Source organism: Pseudonaja textilis, chromosome 1 (genome assembly GCF_049901715.1).
Source record: "Pseudonaja textilis isolate UNSWEBS1 chromosome 1, rPseTex1.2, whole genome shotgun sequence".
NCBI classification, from domain to species: Eukaryota; Metazoa; Chordata; class Lepidosauria; order Squamata; family Elapidae; genus Pseudonaja; species Pseudonaja textilis.
In genome coordinates, this window is record NC_141990.1 from 203,181,425 (window position 1) to 203,196,652 (window position 15,228).

Sequence of the window (15,228 nt, forward strand, 5' to 3'; positions counted from 1 at the left end):
AGTCATCAATCACCCCCCCGCCCCGCATTTCTGGCATGCTCAGTAGGCTTCCTTTACATATCTTTCTATTGCCTTTCTCCTTTCTGCTCTTCATGTGTTGTGATAGTCAAAAAAAGTTCCTTCCAAAACATTACAAAAATTAAGTACAATACGGATCTTTATTTAAAATGTTGATGTTACATTGTGTTTCGTACGGAAAGAGCTAAGCACTTGAGAAACATGGTGTGTTTTATTTTTATTTCAGAGATGTTAATTGACAGCTGTAGAAATGAAAGTTTGAAACTTTCATCGTTTTGCTGCAGCTTTCCGGTAGTTTGGTTCTCATGAAATAATATGTAAAATGCTGACACCTAATGTTAACTTTGAGTATTATCGTAAGATGCATTCTGGAAAAAAAGTTAAGAATAAAATCATTATGATACAACTGATAAGAAAAATACCCAGAATAGCCCATTGCTAACATTACAATATCAAGGAAATTAATTGAAATAGGGTATTTTGTCAGAACATCTTCTCAAAGCCAGCAATAGCTAAACAAGTCAGTAAACTGCAACACTAGAAGAATGTTTCATGCATGTGTTAATCATCATTCAATGGTGTTTTCCCAAGAACAGTTACAGTTCTTTTTATGCCCCACTACTGAAAAATGCTTTAATTTTAAAATCTGAGAACCACGACCTATACATAAAACACCAGTTTCACTCACTAATATTCAGCAGCGTGGTGAGACATGAGGATGTCATTGGGCAAAACTAACATATTCATCTCTCAGTCTTTGTCAAACTGGGGAACCAGTTTCTAATATAGGTCCTCACATATTTCTAATGTAGGTCTAACAAAAGATAAAGCACAGAACAGCTTCCAGGTCAAATGAGGAAGCCCAGCCTATGCGGAAGCATGCACTGAATCTCTCAAATATCAGCGCCTACCAAGCCCAGAAAACTGCTCCAGAAGCTCTATTCGTTAATAATTTCGCAGGCATGGTCAAAAATGCATAGAACAATTCAACACAAAGTCTGTGTAAATAAGGACCAGTGAGTTGAACTTAAAAGAAAGGATAACCGGACTTAACTTTAAGGAGTTCTTAAGCAGTATAACAATTTCTCCAGAAATAATGGTTGGCTCTCCTCTTTGCAGGTTTGCAATGGAGGATTAGATACCTTTGACGGATTTCTACACTGAAGGAATCAAGACTTGTGAGACACAAGGAATCAAAACAACTCCATGTGTAGGCCAAAGCAGTTTTTGTTGATCAGCCATTTATAAGAATCTTACCAGACTGACTGTATTCCCTTGGGAAATAGCAGTTAAAGGTATCAATAGTCTGGCCTCTTTAATTTCCTCCCATTGAGTGATTCCATGCTGGAATGCCTTTTTGTTCTTCCTTTTTCTTTAGCTGGTGATTCTACCACAAGACCTTCCAACTTATACATTCTAGGAGTCTAAAAATCCTTAATGAGTTCTGACATACTGAAGAATACGAACTGTTTAAGATATTAACTTATTCTGACAATTAATATTCTTTTTAATATAAATCACGTATCAAATCTAAAATACATCATACCTAAAAGGTTATCAATAGCACCATTTGGACAACATCTTGAAGAACAGATCTCAGTATTTGAAAAAAGAATTATGGTCCTTCTTGTATTTAAGTCAACAACACGAAGTCAATGAATTGCTAGCCATTCATGGTGACAGCACAAAGTGTCAAGAAGTTTCTACTCTTTATGTGCAGACAAAATGTCCCTCCCAGGCAACTCAGAGAGAAAGGTGGCTCCTTGCCACTTAATCTGGACTGAGGTTTACACAGAAAAGTATCACACAAACAGGAATGATCAAAAGTCCTCTCTGCATAATGATATCACACAAAACTCCCAATGGGTGAAAGCATGAGTTTTAATAAAAAGCACATTACAATCCAATTAATTTGTGAATTAATCTTTGGAAGTAAAGTAGCAGAATATGGCCCAATCTGGAAGAAATCCCACCCATACCCCGAAACATGTTCGAAATCTCCGATGCATTTGGTCAGGAGAAGAGAATAAAGATACAGTTATGTCATCCATAAGATCAGGAAAGCGACTTTGAATTGGCTGTCTGCTTTGCAGCTGCAATTGCAGATCCTAGGACTTCAACGAAGTTGTGCACATCCTGGAAAGTATTGTAGAGAGGAACTGGGGCTACCCTGAGAGCATCAGGTTCCCGCATGTCGCACTGCAAAACACCCAGATAAATATTCCACAAATTGAACGCCTTTGTGTTGGTTTGTCATAAGTGAAAATACAAAAAAAAAAAAAAAAAATCACATGTGTAACATTTGTGTACCATACCAGCCACCATACTTTCCTATAAACCTTTTGCCCTGTAATCTGGAAGAACACAATGACAGATCATTTCTGTATTATTTTCAGGACAATTACATGATTTGTGCTAGGACTTCAAAAAGTCTTCAAAAAACCCCTTATTTTTAGAGTGTCTTTCCAATCATTACTTTGTTCTTGGGTGAAATGTTAACCTCAGTGACCCTCTCGTCTTTTCCTTTAATCGCAAAACTGGAAACATAATACTCTAATAAGCCACATAATTCTAAGGTATTAGAACCAGACTTGTCTTTCTGTTGGTGGAAAGAACCAAAATCCAACAGACCACAATTTTCCTTTCATATAAGGTTCATAAAAGCTGCATTATAAAATTATACAGCATAATAGGGACATTTTCTTTGGGTAGTGGTTTGAAGGAATTGTTTGATATTGATTTTTAAGAAGAAACAAAGAAAATCAACCAACCAACCAACCAATCTTTAAATTAGGGGTGTTCACAGGGGTGGGTTTCTACCGGTTCCGTCCACCTCTGTAGAACCAGTAGCTCTGAAGAGCAGCAGACATAGAACCGATTCTATGTCTGCTGATGTTTTTGCCCACCCACCCGCCTGGGCTTTTACCTGATCTTTATTTCCTGATTTTTCAACTTCAGCTGCTGAACGGGGCACAGCTGCAGTTAAAAAAGCAGGAAAAGAGGGCTGTTTCAAAGGCTGCTTCTCCGCAGGCAGCTGCTAATGACGATTTACAGGCGCGTGGCTCACAGCATTCAGGGAAGCTCGTAAATCCCAAACCGGTAGTTAACCCTGTCGTATCCCACCCCTGGGTGTTCAACTTTGAAGACCTGTGTGGATTTCAACTCCTAGAATTGCTGGCTGCTGCTTTAGATTATTTAATGCTATTGTACATTCACCCCCAACTTTATGATACCCAATTCCAATTTTCCAAAAAATTGTTGCATATTCATTACAGGGATATGTAACTTAGCCTTGGTCTTAATCTTGTGACTTATGTATTAAAACTATCAAGTGATCCTCCTAGAAATGCTACTGCATCTCACCTATTCTATTTTCTTTCCCTGAAACCATGAGATCGACGCTCAATATTTATGAACTCTGAAATGCTACTTTAAACATGATTTTGTTTTAATTATTCTACCCTGTGCATTATAATGCCAATGCTATTCTAAAATTAACATGTCACTCCCATAAAATAAAAGCATTCTGAAGTTTCCAACATAAACCTAGGTTACTTACAGCGACTCCTCGTTTTTCCAGTTCTTTAAAAACATCTCTGATTGGAACAGAGAAAAGTAAGGTGAGTTGGCATCCTCTTTTTTCAGGGTGGGATGGTGTGATCAGTTTTATAAGGGGCTTCTCGGGGTAATTTTTATCTTTGCCATAATAGTGCTTTATCAGGTACTCCAAGTAACCAGTAAGAAGCATGGATTTCCTTCTCAGGCACTTCATTGTAGTTTGAGCAAAGATCTAATTAAAATAAGCAAGCAAACAAAAACATAATTATTGCATGAAAGAACATTCCTTTCTCTACAAAGACAGCCTAAAACGAACCATTTCAACCACACAATACCCTATTTTGATTTATTGCCAACATTTATTTGATCACTAGCAATATCATGTTAGTAGGAAAAGCCAAAAGCCAAAGTTTTCCAAAGTTATAGCCAACCCATTTCTTTTATAGTGTGTCCATATTATAATGACATTTCAGACATATTAAGCAACCAGTTCCCCAAGATCCCTTCTATTCACTGCAAACACCATGTATTGTAGCAAATACACTTGACAATTATCTCTTGCTAGCTTAATTACATTCAGCGTTATCTTCTAAGTACCGTTCTTCTCTGCTTCTGTACCGTTGTGTTTCAAGGATGATCAAATATTCCCAAGAAAGGAACAGCATAAAGCTACAACTGCTTCCCAGGGATAGTAGGTCTTGTAGGAAACGTGGTTTGGGAGCATGAGGCCCCCTTTGTAAACTGACAACACTGGGAACAAATATTCACAACTTTAATGCTCTGGGACTTGGGAAGAGAAAGGGATAAAAAAAAAAATACTACTTGCCAGCATGAGGAAGGCAATAGAAGTCATTTCGTATTGCAGAAACTTTAGGAAATGACTTGCTGTAGACCCTTCCCAGCTGGAGTTAAACTTATAAAGATTTTGTAAAGGACGTATACAGATGAAGAAAAATGTTTCCATCGCAAATATTCTTTCTCGTTGCAAAAGGGTCTCGTCCCATTTGTAAAAGGAAAACTGCCTTTGTTGTGTGTTAACCCTTGCTTTGTTCAGCTGTTTCTTTATCAACTGTACCTTCTGCTTAATGTACCCCTGTGCAAGATGGCAGACCATTTTGTAAGTGTCCTCTTTTGCCAGAGATTGTCTATTTCACTGAACTACAGCAATTAGCGCAAGGGAATCCTGACTGTGCCAAAAGTGTAATGCAAACACAAAAAGGGAAGTTCGTAGGAACTGATGTGCTCTTCCTGCCTTTGACCCCCTGCAGTGGGCTAAATGACAGATCCCCCTCCTCATTTGTAAGCACCATCTGGGTCAGAGCAGAGTATCATCTCTAAGGTCATATAAAGTTTACAAAACACAAAAGATGTTTCAAGGGTAAACCAAATTAATTGCTAAACAGAACGAATGAATGAATAAGTAAATGAATAAATAAATGCACCCTCTCACTGACACCCTCTCGCTTACAATACACTGCCATATCCCCTTGGCATTTCTTAATACAGAATTTTAAATCTTAATGTTTTCAAATAAAACTCTCTAGGTTATTAGTAATTCTGTGATTGATTTTGTTGTTTTTGTTTTACTGGCAATGCAATTTAGGAGGAAAAAAATAGCTTGGTTTTCACTTCCAAAATGTCCCCAAGTGAGACGTCGGCAGCCTGAGATGAATAAAAATATGTGTGAATATCAAAGGATATGGATGGCTGTCAAATGGCATTTTTCAAAGATATACACACTACATTAGCTTCTGATAGAAATCAGTATGTAAGTAGCAAATTATGAAGCAACACCCATTATATTAGGTTTCCCTAAAGATTGCTAATTGTTTTCTACAAAGCAACTGAGTGAGGACATGCAAGGTACGTTAGAGCTTCTGTTCACAGCAACGAGACTTGATATATTAAATTCTACGTTATTCTTTTCTTTGAAAAAAAATAATAACTGATTTGTAACTCAGAAGTGAATAATATTCCAGGATATATTGCTTCCCAGTATTTCTATGAAATTTGGAGATTTTACTTGGGGTTAAACTCTGTGTCAAGCCAGGAACCCTGACACTCTGGCTCTTCTATGTGGTGCTTCCTTCAGCATTCTGTGTAACAATTCACTGGACTGATTCATAAAAGTTTCATAACAGTGAAGCCTTCTGCTGACAGACATTTAGTTTTCCCTAGCTTCAACTGATAAATTAAGCAAGAAATTACAATTTGAAACCTTATAGTGGAATATATTTACTTATTTACTTCTTTAATTTAGAATCCCTTGACTCCTATTGACTCCAGCAAACTTTCAGTTTAAAAACAAGTCAGAATAAGAAGTAAGAAACAAATCATGGACATTCAGATGAGAAAAAAGCATACAAACCAACAAGAATATGCTCTCTCTCCAGAAAGCCTATCCATATTTTCCAAAGAAAAGATTCAGCCCCTATAATGATATTTACACCATGATGTAGCTTTGTTTTAAGAAACAGAATTACCAATAAGAGTAATTTTTACATTTATGATGGTGGTAAAATCTGGCTTTTCTTTGGAGTAGCTTCAGAGCATAATCTTTTTTTTTTGAGGGGGGGCATGTATGCTTTTTCTCATTTTGGACATACAATCATGATTTTATGTTATGTTTTATAATTACTTGCTTTTAAAGTGAAAGCCTTTTAAGAGTCAATAGGAGCCAGGGGGCTCTAGATTAAATAAAAGAACTAAATAAGTAAATACATTCCCATATAGGCTTGCAAATTTTAATTTCTTTCTTAATTTATCAATTGATGTTAGGGAAAAATAAATGTGGAGCAGAAGGCTTCATTGTTATGAAAGTTTTCTTTGTTAGATTGATGTGTTGGCTAAACTTGATGTTACACAATGCCTATTCAGTCTTACTACCTTCTTGATTTTTGCATGAAAATATAAATTTAGAGGAACAATGTTTATATGTTAGTTACATAATTTATCAATTCAATTAATTAATGTATTGCATGTTTCCAGCTTCGAAGCCTTTCTGTCTTGGTGTCTGATTCAAGCATTTACAGTAGCTATTGGTCTGTTCATCTGTTCATGTCGCTGCTGAAAGCAGAACGTGGGACTGCAATGGAACCAATGAAAGGAAAGTGTTCAATGACTTGAGGGCAGGGAGAGGGTGACAGAGACAGAGACAGAGAAAGAGACAGAGAGAAGAGAGAGAGAGAGAGGAGAGAGAGAAAGAGAGAGAGAGAGAGTGTACAGTGGTACCTTGGTACTCAACTGCTCTAAAACTCATCAAATTTGGTACCTGTTATGTCTCCCCTTTAATTCCATCTGTCAACGGAACAGATTCCAACTCCGGAGTCACAACAGGTACCTAACACATTTTGATGCAAAATTTTTGACCCGGTATTCATTGTTTGGTACTCATCGCACAAGCTAGAACTTGTCAGTGTTGGTTGCATTGTAACTCACTATATTATTCCTTGTGGGAAATATTTGTTTGGTACTCATCGTTTTTGGTACTCCTCACACCTCCTGGAACCAAATAACGATGAGTAATGAAATACCACTGTAACAGGTTATTCAAAGCATTCATCTTTGGACAGATTTTTCACTTTACTGCCATCAAGAAGAAATATTGCCTAATGAAACCATTTTTTTCCTTTCTTTGACTGTCTTCTGCTAGCAGAAAATAATTACTCACCTCTAAGCTAGCGTGAAGAGCACAGACCATTAAGATGGAAGGATTGGATAAACGAAATCCATTGATTCCAGGGCTGAGTTGCAATTCTGTAACAATAACACAACAATTGTGTGAGGAATCTGGTTTTATATATAGTTGGAAAAGTACCATGTTTCTCATATAATAAGGCAGGGTCTTATTTTTTGGGAAGCCCCGAAAAAATGGCTAGGCTGAATTTTCTGGGGTGACTTAATTCCCTCCCTTGCATCCTCGGGCGGGTGGCGACAGCTTGGATGTTGACCTTGGCATTAGTGGGGCACTTCGTATTGGGAGACCTTCTGCCACCGTTGTTTTCCCTTCTCACCGTGCTGCCATGGCATTTGGAGCAATGCTGCGGCATTTGGCGCAACCATGTGGTGTTTGGCGCAACCATGTGGTGTTTGGCGCAGCGACGCGTGGCCAGCCAGGGCTCCTCCCTGCAACTGGAGCCGGTGGAGCCTGCAACCGGTGGAGACATTCGGCTTCAGGAGCTCCTGTCACCACCTTCCCAGGCATCGTTCGAAGGCAAAGCCCATTCTTTTAAAAACGACACCCTACTACCGGTATGACAAAGCTTCCCCTGGCCCGGGCAGCGAGTGCCTCCCTGCCGGGCCTTCCGCTCATCCCGCCAGGGCCACGCCGGAGCCAGGCAGGCTGGGCAGAGCCGTGAAAGCGAGCTGCAGGTGCACGCCCACCTGCCAAGCGAAAGAGCCGGGCCGACCCGAGCTTGGCTTCCCACGTCTCTCCAGCCCGACCCCAAAGGGGCCACTGGGAAAGGCTGCCCAAGGCAGTGATAATGCCCACCCATCCATGGACAGGAAGGCGAGGTGACGGTAGTGCTGCTTCCATGGCCGGTGGGTCCGGCGGAGAGAGTCCAAGCTGCCCCTCCTTTCCACCCCTCACCCAGCCCATCCCCGTCCCCATTCATTTCCAAACGTGGTGGCAGCTCCAAATGCTGCAGCAGCACGGGCATCGGCGCTCACTTGGCCGGGCTCAGCTCGGAGGACGCAGTGTGGGCCGTTGCCTCACCTCCCTGTCCATGGACAGGTGGGCGCTATCACTGCCTGGCTGGAAGGACTTGGGAAGCCAAGCTTGGGTCAGCCCAGCTCTTTCGCTTGGCAGGCGGGCGCGCACCCATGGCTCGCTTTCCCAGTTCTGCCCAGCCCGCCCAGCTTCAGCGTGGCCCTGGCGGAATGAACGGAGGGCCCAGTGGGGAGGCGCTCACTGCCTTGGCCAGAGCTCTGCCGCCGGGCAAGAGGGCCCGCCTGTCAGCTGCGCTGGGGACCCAGGCGAAGCTCTTCGCACTCTGCCCGGCGCCAGGCAGGGATGGTGGCTGGGCACTTCTCCCAGGGTGGGCCGATTGTTAGGAATATAAGTCACCTAACAGGTATTTGAGTTAGAAATATATAAACCAGGATAAACATTTTAAAACTGTATCTTTAAGAAAATGCAAAAGTGTAATTAGGTGTGGTTTCTCAAATGGCCATAAGATGGAGCCAGAAACCTGGTTTGTCTTAGTCTGAGTCTCAGAAGAGAGTGTATCTCTGTTTCCTTCTGTTGGGAAGTATTGCTGTTCTTTTTTTTCCTAATTGACTGATATTTCTGGATTTAATGTAAGTCTGTTACTGAACTGTTTTTGACACTGGACTTTGATATTTGGATTATCCCTGGATTGAAAATTGACTGATTTATTTGTGAATGACTTTGGATTGCTTATTTGGACTTTGCTTAAACTTTTCTGGAAGTAAAAACCTACATTTACTGTACAGTGTATCTGTGTGCTCTGTGTGTATTATTCCAACACTACTCTCTATACATCTCCCTGTATGCACTCATTCTCCTAACGGGGAATTACCTCAACACTGGTTATGGGCCCAGGCCATACCAGGCTCAGATAACTGAAAGTTAGTGTGAATGCACAGTACTGTATACAGACTGCTGTTTACTCTTTAATTGTGGGTTACTATCCTGGTAAAGATGGCACAAGTCACTTCAACAAGCCCATCACTGATAATCTGGTTGGACGGAACAAACTATGTTTCCTGGTCTATGAAGTGCAGTCTACTTCTGCGTAGAGAAGGTTTATGGAATGTAGTTCAAGAGCCACCAGATGTATATGCTTGGGATCCAGATAATGAGGATGATGCCAAGAAGCTTGCTGACTTTAAAAAGAACAACGAACGAGTCCTTTGTATAATTGGACTAACACTGAGTAACCAGCAGCTAGTCCATATTCGTGGAGAAGAGTCTGCTGCTAGGTGTTGGGAGAATTTGAAGAGGATTTATGTTCGTGACAGTGTAGGTGCACACATACATCTTACACATAAACTGTTTCAAGCTTAAACCTTTCTGGAAGTAAAAACCTACATTTACTGTACAGTGTATCTGGGTGCATTATTCCAACATGACTCTCTATACGTCTCCCTGTATGCGCTCATTCTCCTAACGGGGAATTACCTCAACACCGATCCTGTGCTGCGGCCCTGGGAGATTTGCCTCCCCACGTGGGGTTGAGCTGCCCTCTTGGGTAGGGGAGGCTTTGTTGTACTGGTAGTAGAGCATCATTTTTAAAAGAATGGGCTTTGCCTTCGAACGATGCCCGGGAAGGTGGCGACAGGAGCGCCTGAAGCAGAGTCTCTCCGCTGGGCTCCAGTTGCAGGGAGGAGCACTGGTTGGCCGTGCGTGGCTGTGCCAAACTCTGCGTGACTGCGCCAAATGCTGCATTGCTCTAAATGCCGTGGCAGCACGGGGAGAAGGGAAAGCAATGGTGGCGGAAGGTTTCTCGATACGAAGTGCCCCACCAATGCCGAGGTCAATGCAGGCAGCACCATATCGAGGTGTGCAACAAAAGTACTTCCTAACGGCAAGCCCCCCGCCATTCCCCCCCATTTCGCATGTTTTAATATAGGACTTAATTTGGGGGGAGGGGCTTAATTTCATTTCATGACTATAAAACATGCTGGGACTTCCTATTGGGGGAGGCCGCATTGTTGGAGAAACATGGTATTCGGCTGCGTTCAATATTATATGAATGCCCTCTTTTGCAGAGAACTTTCTCTAGGCCCCCCAATCCAGTTTGATGCTACTCTATCAGCTAATCAAAACAATTGGATGTCAACCATTTTCAATATTTTAACGCAAAAATTAGAAATTTACCTTCAAAAATGTTTAGCTCTATTCAATGTAATATCAAACGATCCCCTTAAATTTGATTAAATGCTATTAAAGTTGCATTCACATTTTTATGAAAGAAGTAAACAGGCCTTTTTTAAACTTCGAGGCTAATCCCTGAAGAAATGATCATTTTCAATAATAACCAATGACTTTAAAAAACTTAATATTTTTTAAATTATTTTGAGGACAGCAGAATTAAACAGAAGCACTTATAAAAAGTAATCAAACATTAGTAGTATTACAAATTCAAGACTCTAAGTACATTTTAAATGCATAAAAAAAGAGTATAAACAAAATGTCAATGTTACAACTCTGATCAAAATTAAACAAAAACAGGCTGTTAAATGACAGGCATAGAATAATGCCAAATAAATATTATCAAAATTTGGAATTTTCACAGAACCATTAATGTTGGCTTCCTGTTAAGGCTAGAACTGTAGAAGCCAGTGAATTAGTTTATCTTTGCAATAAAATGTTGATTTTTTTTTTCTTTGATATTTTGGTGTTTGTTTTCTAAATTCCCAAGCCGTGTTCCCCAACATGATTTCTCCCCCCACTCTGCTTCCTCCCCCCGCCTCTCGTTGTGACAATAGAGCCACAGAAAAAAGATGGTGTCAAATGAGGCCTTTACCAATAAATCATCTGTATAAATTTGGACATTATTTTGTCTTTTGATTCCTTTTGAGTCTTTAATTTCAGGTTAGAATGGAAACATTTCCCTGTACTAAAAGAGTCATCTTTGCTATTATTCTGCAGCAATTTTATTCCTTTTGATGCCATTTATATACCTTCTTTAAAAAAAACCCCACATAAGTAAACCCTTATTTTGAAACTGAAGCGGAAATATACATACTGTTTTCCATGAGGAACCTGGTTTTGTAGTCATGACCCCACCATCCTATTAAACTGGGGAAGGAGTGATGGTAGAGGACCATGGAAAAAGAAATGACACGGATTAGTGACGCAATTAAAATATTTTTTTCACAGACATTTTCTAGCAAGATGTATGAAGTGAATGGTATGAAAGGTCCATAGTGGAGTCTTTTTTTATTTTGAGTACTCCTGTAGATGTCCAAGATAAAATAGTTTATTAGAACATTTTCACAATATAGAATATAGGCATATCATAAAGTAATCAAAAATCTATAAAACATAGATTGGGAGGAACTGATAATGCTTTTTTAGATTCATAAGTACTATGCCCATAGTAATCTATGGATACAGGAAGCCCTCAACTTGCAACCACAATTGGGACTGGAATTCCGGTCGCTAATTAATGTGCTCATTAACCAAGTCATCATGTAACTGGATCCTATTTTAGAAACATTTTTACTGTGGTTGTTAAACAAATCACCATGGTCATTAAGCAAATCTGTCTTGTCAATTGACTTCGCTTGTCCAGCTGGCTTGAAAAGTCACAAATTGCAATCAAATTACCACAAGATGCTGTGATATCATAAATGTGAGCTGGTCACAAACCCCTGAATTGTGATGACGTGACTATAGAGGTGGTGTGACCATCATCATTTCAAGGACAGGTCATCAATCACTTTTTCCAAGACCACAGTAACATCTAACCATTGCTAAAAAAAAAGTTGTACGTTGAGAACTACCTGTAACGCCACCTGAACTCATGGAATGTAGATCTTTTCTGCAGAGGGAGGGCCATCCCACCAAATGTTCAAATAGCAGCTTACTAAATCTAAGGGAAGCATTCCAAGCCAAGGATCAAACCAGGGAAAGAATTAGAATAGAGTAGAGTAGAGTAGAGTAGAGTAGAGTAGAGTAGAGTAGAGTAGAGTAGAATAGAAATAGAAATGGAATAGGGATAGGGATAGAGTAGAGTAGAGTAGAATAGCAATAGAAATAGAAACAGAAACAGAATAGGGATAGAATAGAATAGAGTAAGAGTAAGAGTAGAGTAGAGTAGAGTAGAATAGAAATAGAAATAGAAACAGAATAAGAATAGGGATAGAATAGAGTAGAGTAGAGTAGCGTAGAGTAGAAATAGCAATAGAAATAGCAATAGAAATAGGAACAGGAACAAGAACAGAACAGAACAGCCTAGAATAGAGTAGAGTAGAGTAGAGTAGAGTAGAGTAGAGTAGAGTAGAGTAGAGTAGACTAGAGTAGAGTAGACTAGAGTAGAATAGAATAGAATAGATCTTCTGTGCACAAATGCAATCAAGAACAGAAGAACTTTACAAGAATCTTCAGCACTTGAAGAAAGCAAGTTCTGTGGGTTTGGTTTCAACAAGATTTTTCTTACGTCAAAATATAAAATGCTAAGATTTCTGCAATTACCCTTGCAAAGTTTTCAAAAAATTGTATGTGTAGGCAGCTTTGTCTGTACATACGGGCTCCATAAGTGGTAGCAGAAAAACTAACACTTGCTTAGTGACTGCAGTTGGTTCTGATGAAAAGGTTGTTAAGCAAATCATATGAATAAGAGATGGAGCAAGATTGCTGGTTGTTAAGATTTCTAATTGTTACTGTCACATTCAGAGCACAAACTTCTGTGTTACAGTGTCATATATCTGGCTTCCCACCCTCACACACAGACCCCATTTGTTTTTGTTGATGGTTATTTCATGATGCTCAGCTGTTTTGTGTCTTTATTTCATATTATGCATTTTATTTGTGCTTAACCATTTTATTGTAAAGTTCCTGGAACCTCATACATGAGCTGAATGGTCATATAAATCAAATAAATAAATGGATGATATTGACATTTCTACTGAAAACACTAACAAAATAATTATATGTGGCTACCATAGTCAGAATATATAAAAACAATAAATGCCCCTGAAATTTGGATTCTGATGCTCTGAATTGCATGGAAAACTTTTTAACAACTTCTGTCCAATTTTAAGGTATGCTATATATTACAATTAAACATCAAGCAAAGGTTGTGACCCTTGCTTTATTGTCAAAGGCTTTACTCTATAGCTGTAAGCCATAAATGGCTATTGCAGCCTGGTGTTATACAAGTAGTCCTCAACTTACAACTGGTCACTTAGCAACTGATTAAAATTGTGACGGACCTCCTCAGGGTTACTTAAAATCCAGATTTGAAGTTTCCATGCCCCTCCACGCACAAAAATATATTCTGGGCACTCAGCAACCACCCCACATTTACAACCCTTTACAGCATCCTACAATTAACGGGACCATAATGTACGACTTTTTTTGCTGGAAACTGGTATTTACCTCTGGTTTCCCGGCGGGGGAGAATTGCCCACAGTGGATAATGAGTTTGCTTACTGTTTGGAACATTTGCTTAATGACTGTTGCAAAAAGGTTGTAAAATAGTTCATGGTTACATGATGACCTGCTTAACTACTGGCATGACTAACAACTGTAATTCTGGGCTCAGTTGTGGTTGAGGATTAAGTTGAGGATTAGCTGTAGTAAGAAACTGTGTTGTATGTTTTTGAATAAAAACAGATCTCAAAGCATTTATATTGTGGACAGACAAGACAGTACTGATTCTACGGCAAAGATAACATTATTCTTGCAGAGAGAACACTTTAGATAAAGTTCACACTTTCCTGATTTTACTTATGCTGATTCCCATTCGCCGTCATTATTTTTATAAACAACTCAAGGCAGTTAACATATTTAACACTCCTTCCTTTTCCTGTTTTGCCTGCAACAACCCTGTGACATGGATTGGGCTGAGAGGTAGCAGCTGGCCCAAAGTTATCCTGCTGTCAATCACACCTAAAGCGCAACTAGAACCCTAGTCTCTTGGCGATTAGTCGAAAGCCACCCTGGCAATCATGCCTAAGGCAGAACTGCAACATTAAACAGGGGTTAATGCACCAGGCTAGGAATGAGAAAACTGTGAGTTCTAATCCTGCCTTAGGCAAGACTAGAACTCACAGTCTCCTGATTCCTAGCCTGGCACATTAACCATTAGACTAAAGCGGCTCAAACTAGGAGGAGGCTGTTTGGCTGATATACTGGCCTCACTTACTGGAAGAACAACTGAAGTGAGCTTTCCAAGCCTTGGCACTGTCAATCTAAGCTTCCTGTGCCCTAATTGGAATGCTGGATTCCACCTCATTGTGTCTCTTGCCTTTGAGTTTGATGCTTGTTTATTAGATTTCTGGTCTTGACCTCAATCAAGCCAGAGATTATGCTTACAGTTACTATTTTAAGATATTGATAAAAGGAACTCCTTTCCTCTAAAAGTCTGTAGAGATTCTCAGTCATCCAGGTCATGGTTGCCCCAAAGATACTTCTTTAAGAGGCTGAAGAATCTTGGCTGAATAAGCTTCTTGGATGAGAAGCAAAACATCTTCAAAAGATAAACCAGAAAGTCCAGTTGCCTCTTGAAAAAGCACTTTTGGAACTTTCTTTTAAAAGTTCTGCCTGCATTTGCATTTGGATACCTGCGTTTGGACTGAGGCAGGTATAAATGCTTGCTAGCCTTGCTGAGAGAAAAAAAGGGCAGGTAATAGATTTTTTTTTTCTTCACATTTTCTTCCATGAAGAGCATAGGACATGGAATACATTATGCTTGTGACAGTTTTCTCAAAAACAATCCAGTAGCAGTCTTTGGGAAACTTGAAAACTAAACTATAAACAAAGTTTCAGGAGTTATATTTTATGGCAACCCTTATTATCCTTCACGGTAATTCTTCCCCTAACTTGGTCTAAATATGGAAAGTGCTGCATTTGAACTTCTTAGATATAACTTCTGATGTTATAGCCAGTTATCCTTAGTTGTTCACTTGGGTCTAGTTTACCTCCATCCTAATGGCCTGTATAAATATTGATGACTT

General features: G+C 39.7%; 1 protein-coding gene across 5 annotated transcripts in view; it reads right to left on the reverse strand.

Moving 5' to 3' along the window:
- Positions 1-1,881: 1,881 nt before the first annotated feature.
- KYNU (kynureninase) overlaps positions 1,882-15,228 on the reverse strand; it is a 110,835-nt gene continuing 97,488 nt past the window's right edge. For all 5 annotated transcript variants that reach the window (XM_087920293.1, XM_087920295.1, XM_026717801.2 and 2 more), the window contains exons 11-14: positions 11,292-11,344; positions 7,247-7,332; positions 3,578-3,808; positions 1,882-2,217 (exon numbers count right to left, since the gene is read on the reverse strand). In XM_087920293.1, the coding sequence (XP_087776419.1) occupies positions 2,074-2,217; positions 3,578-3,808; positions 7,247-7,332; positions 11,292-11,344 (514 nt within the window). In that variant the 3' untranslated portion in view covers positions 1,882-2,073. The remainder of the gene's footprint in view (positions 2,218-3,577; positions 3,809-7,246; positions 7,333-11,291; positions 11,345-15,228) is intronic.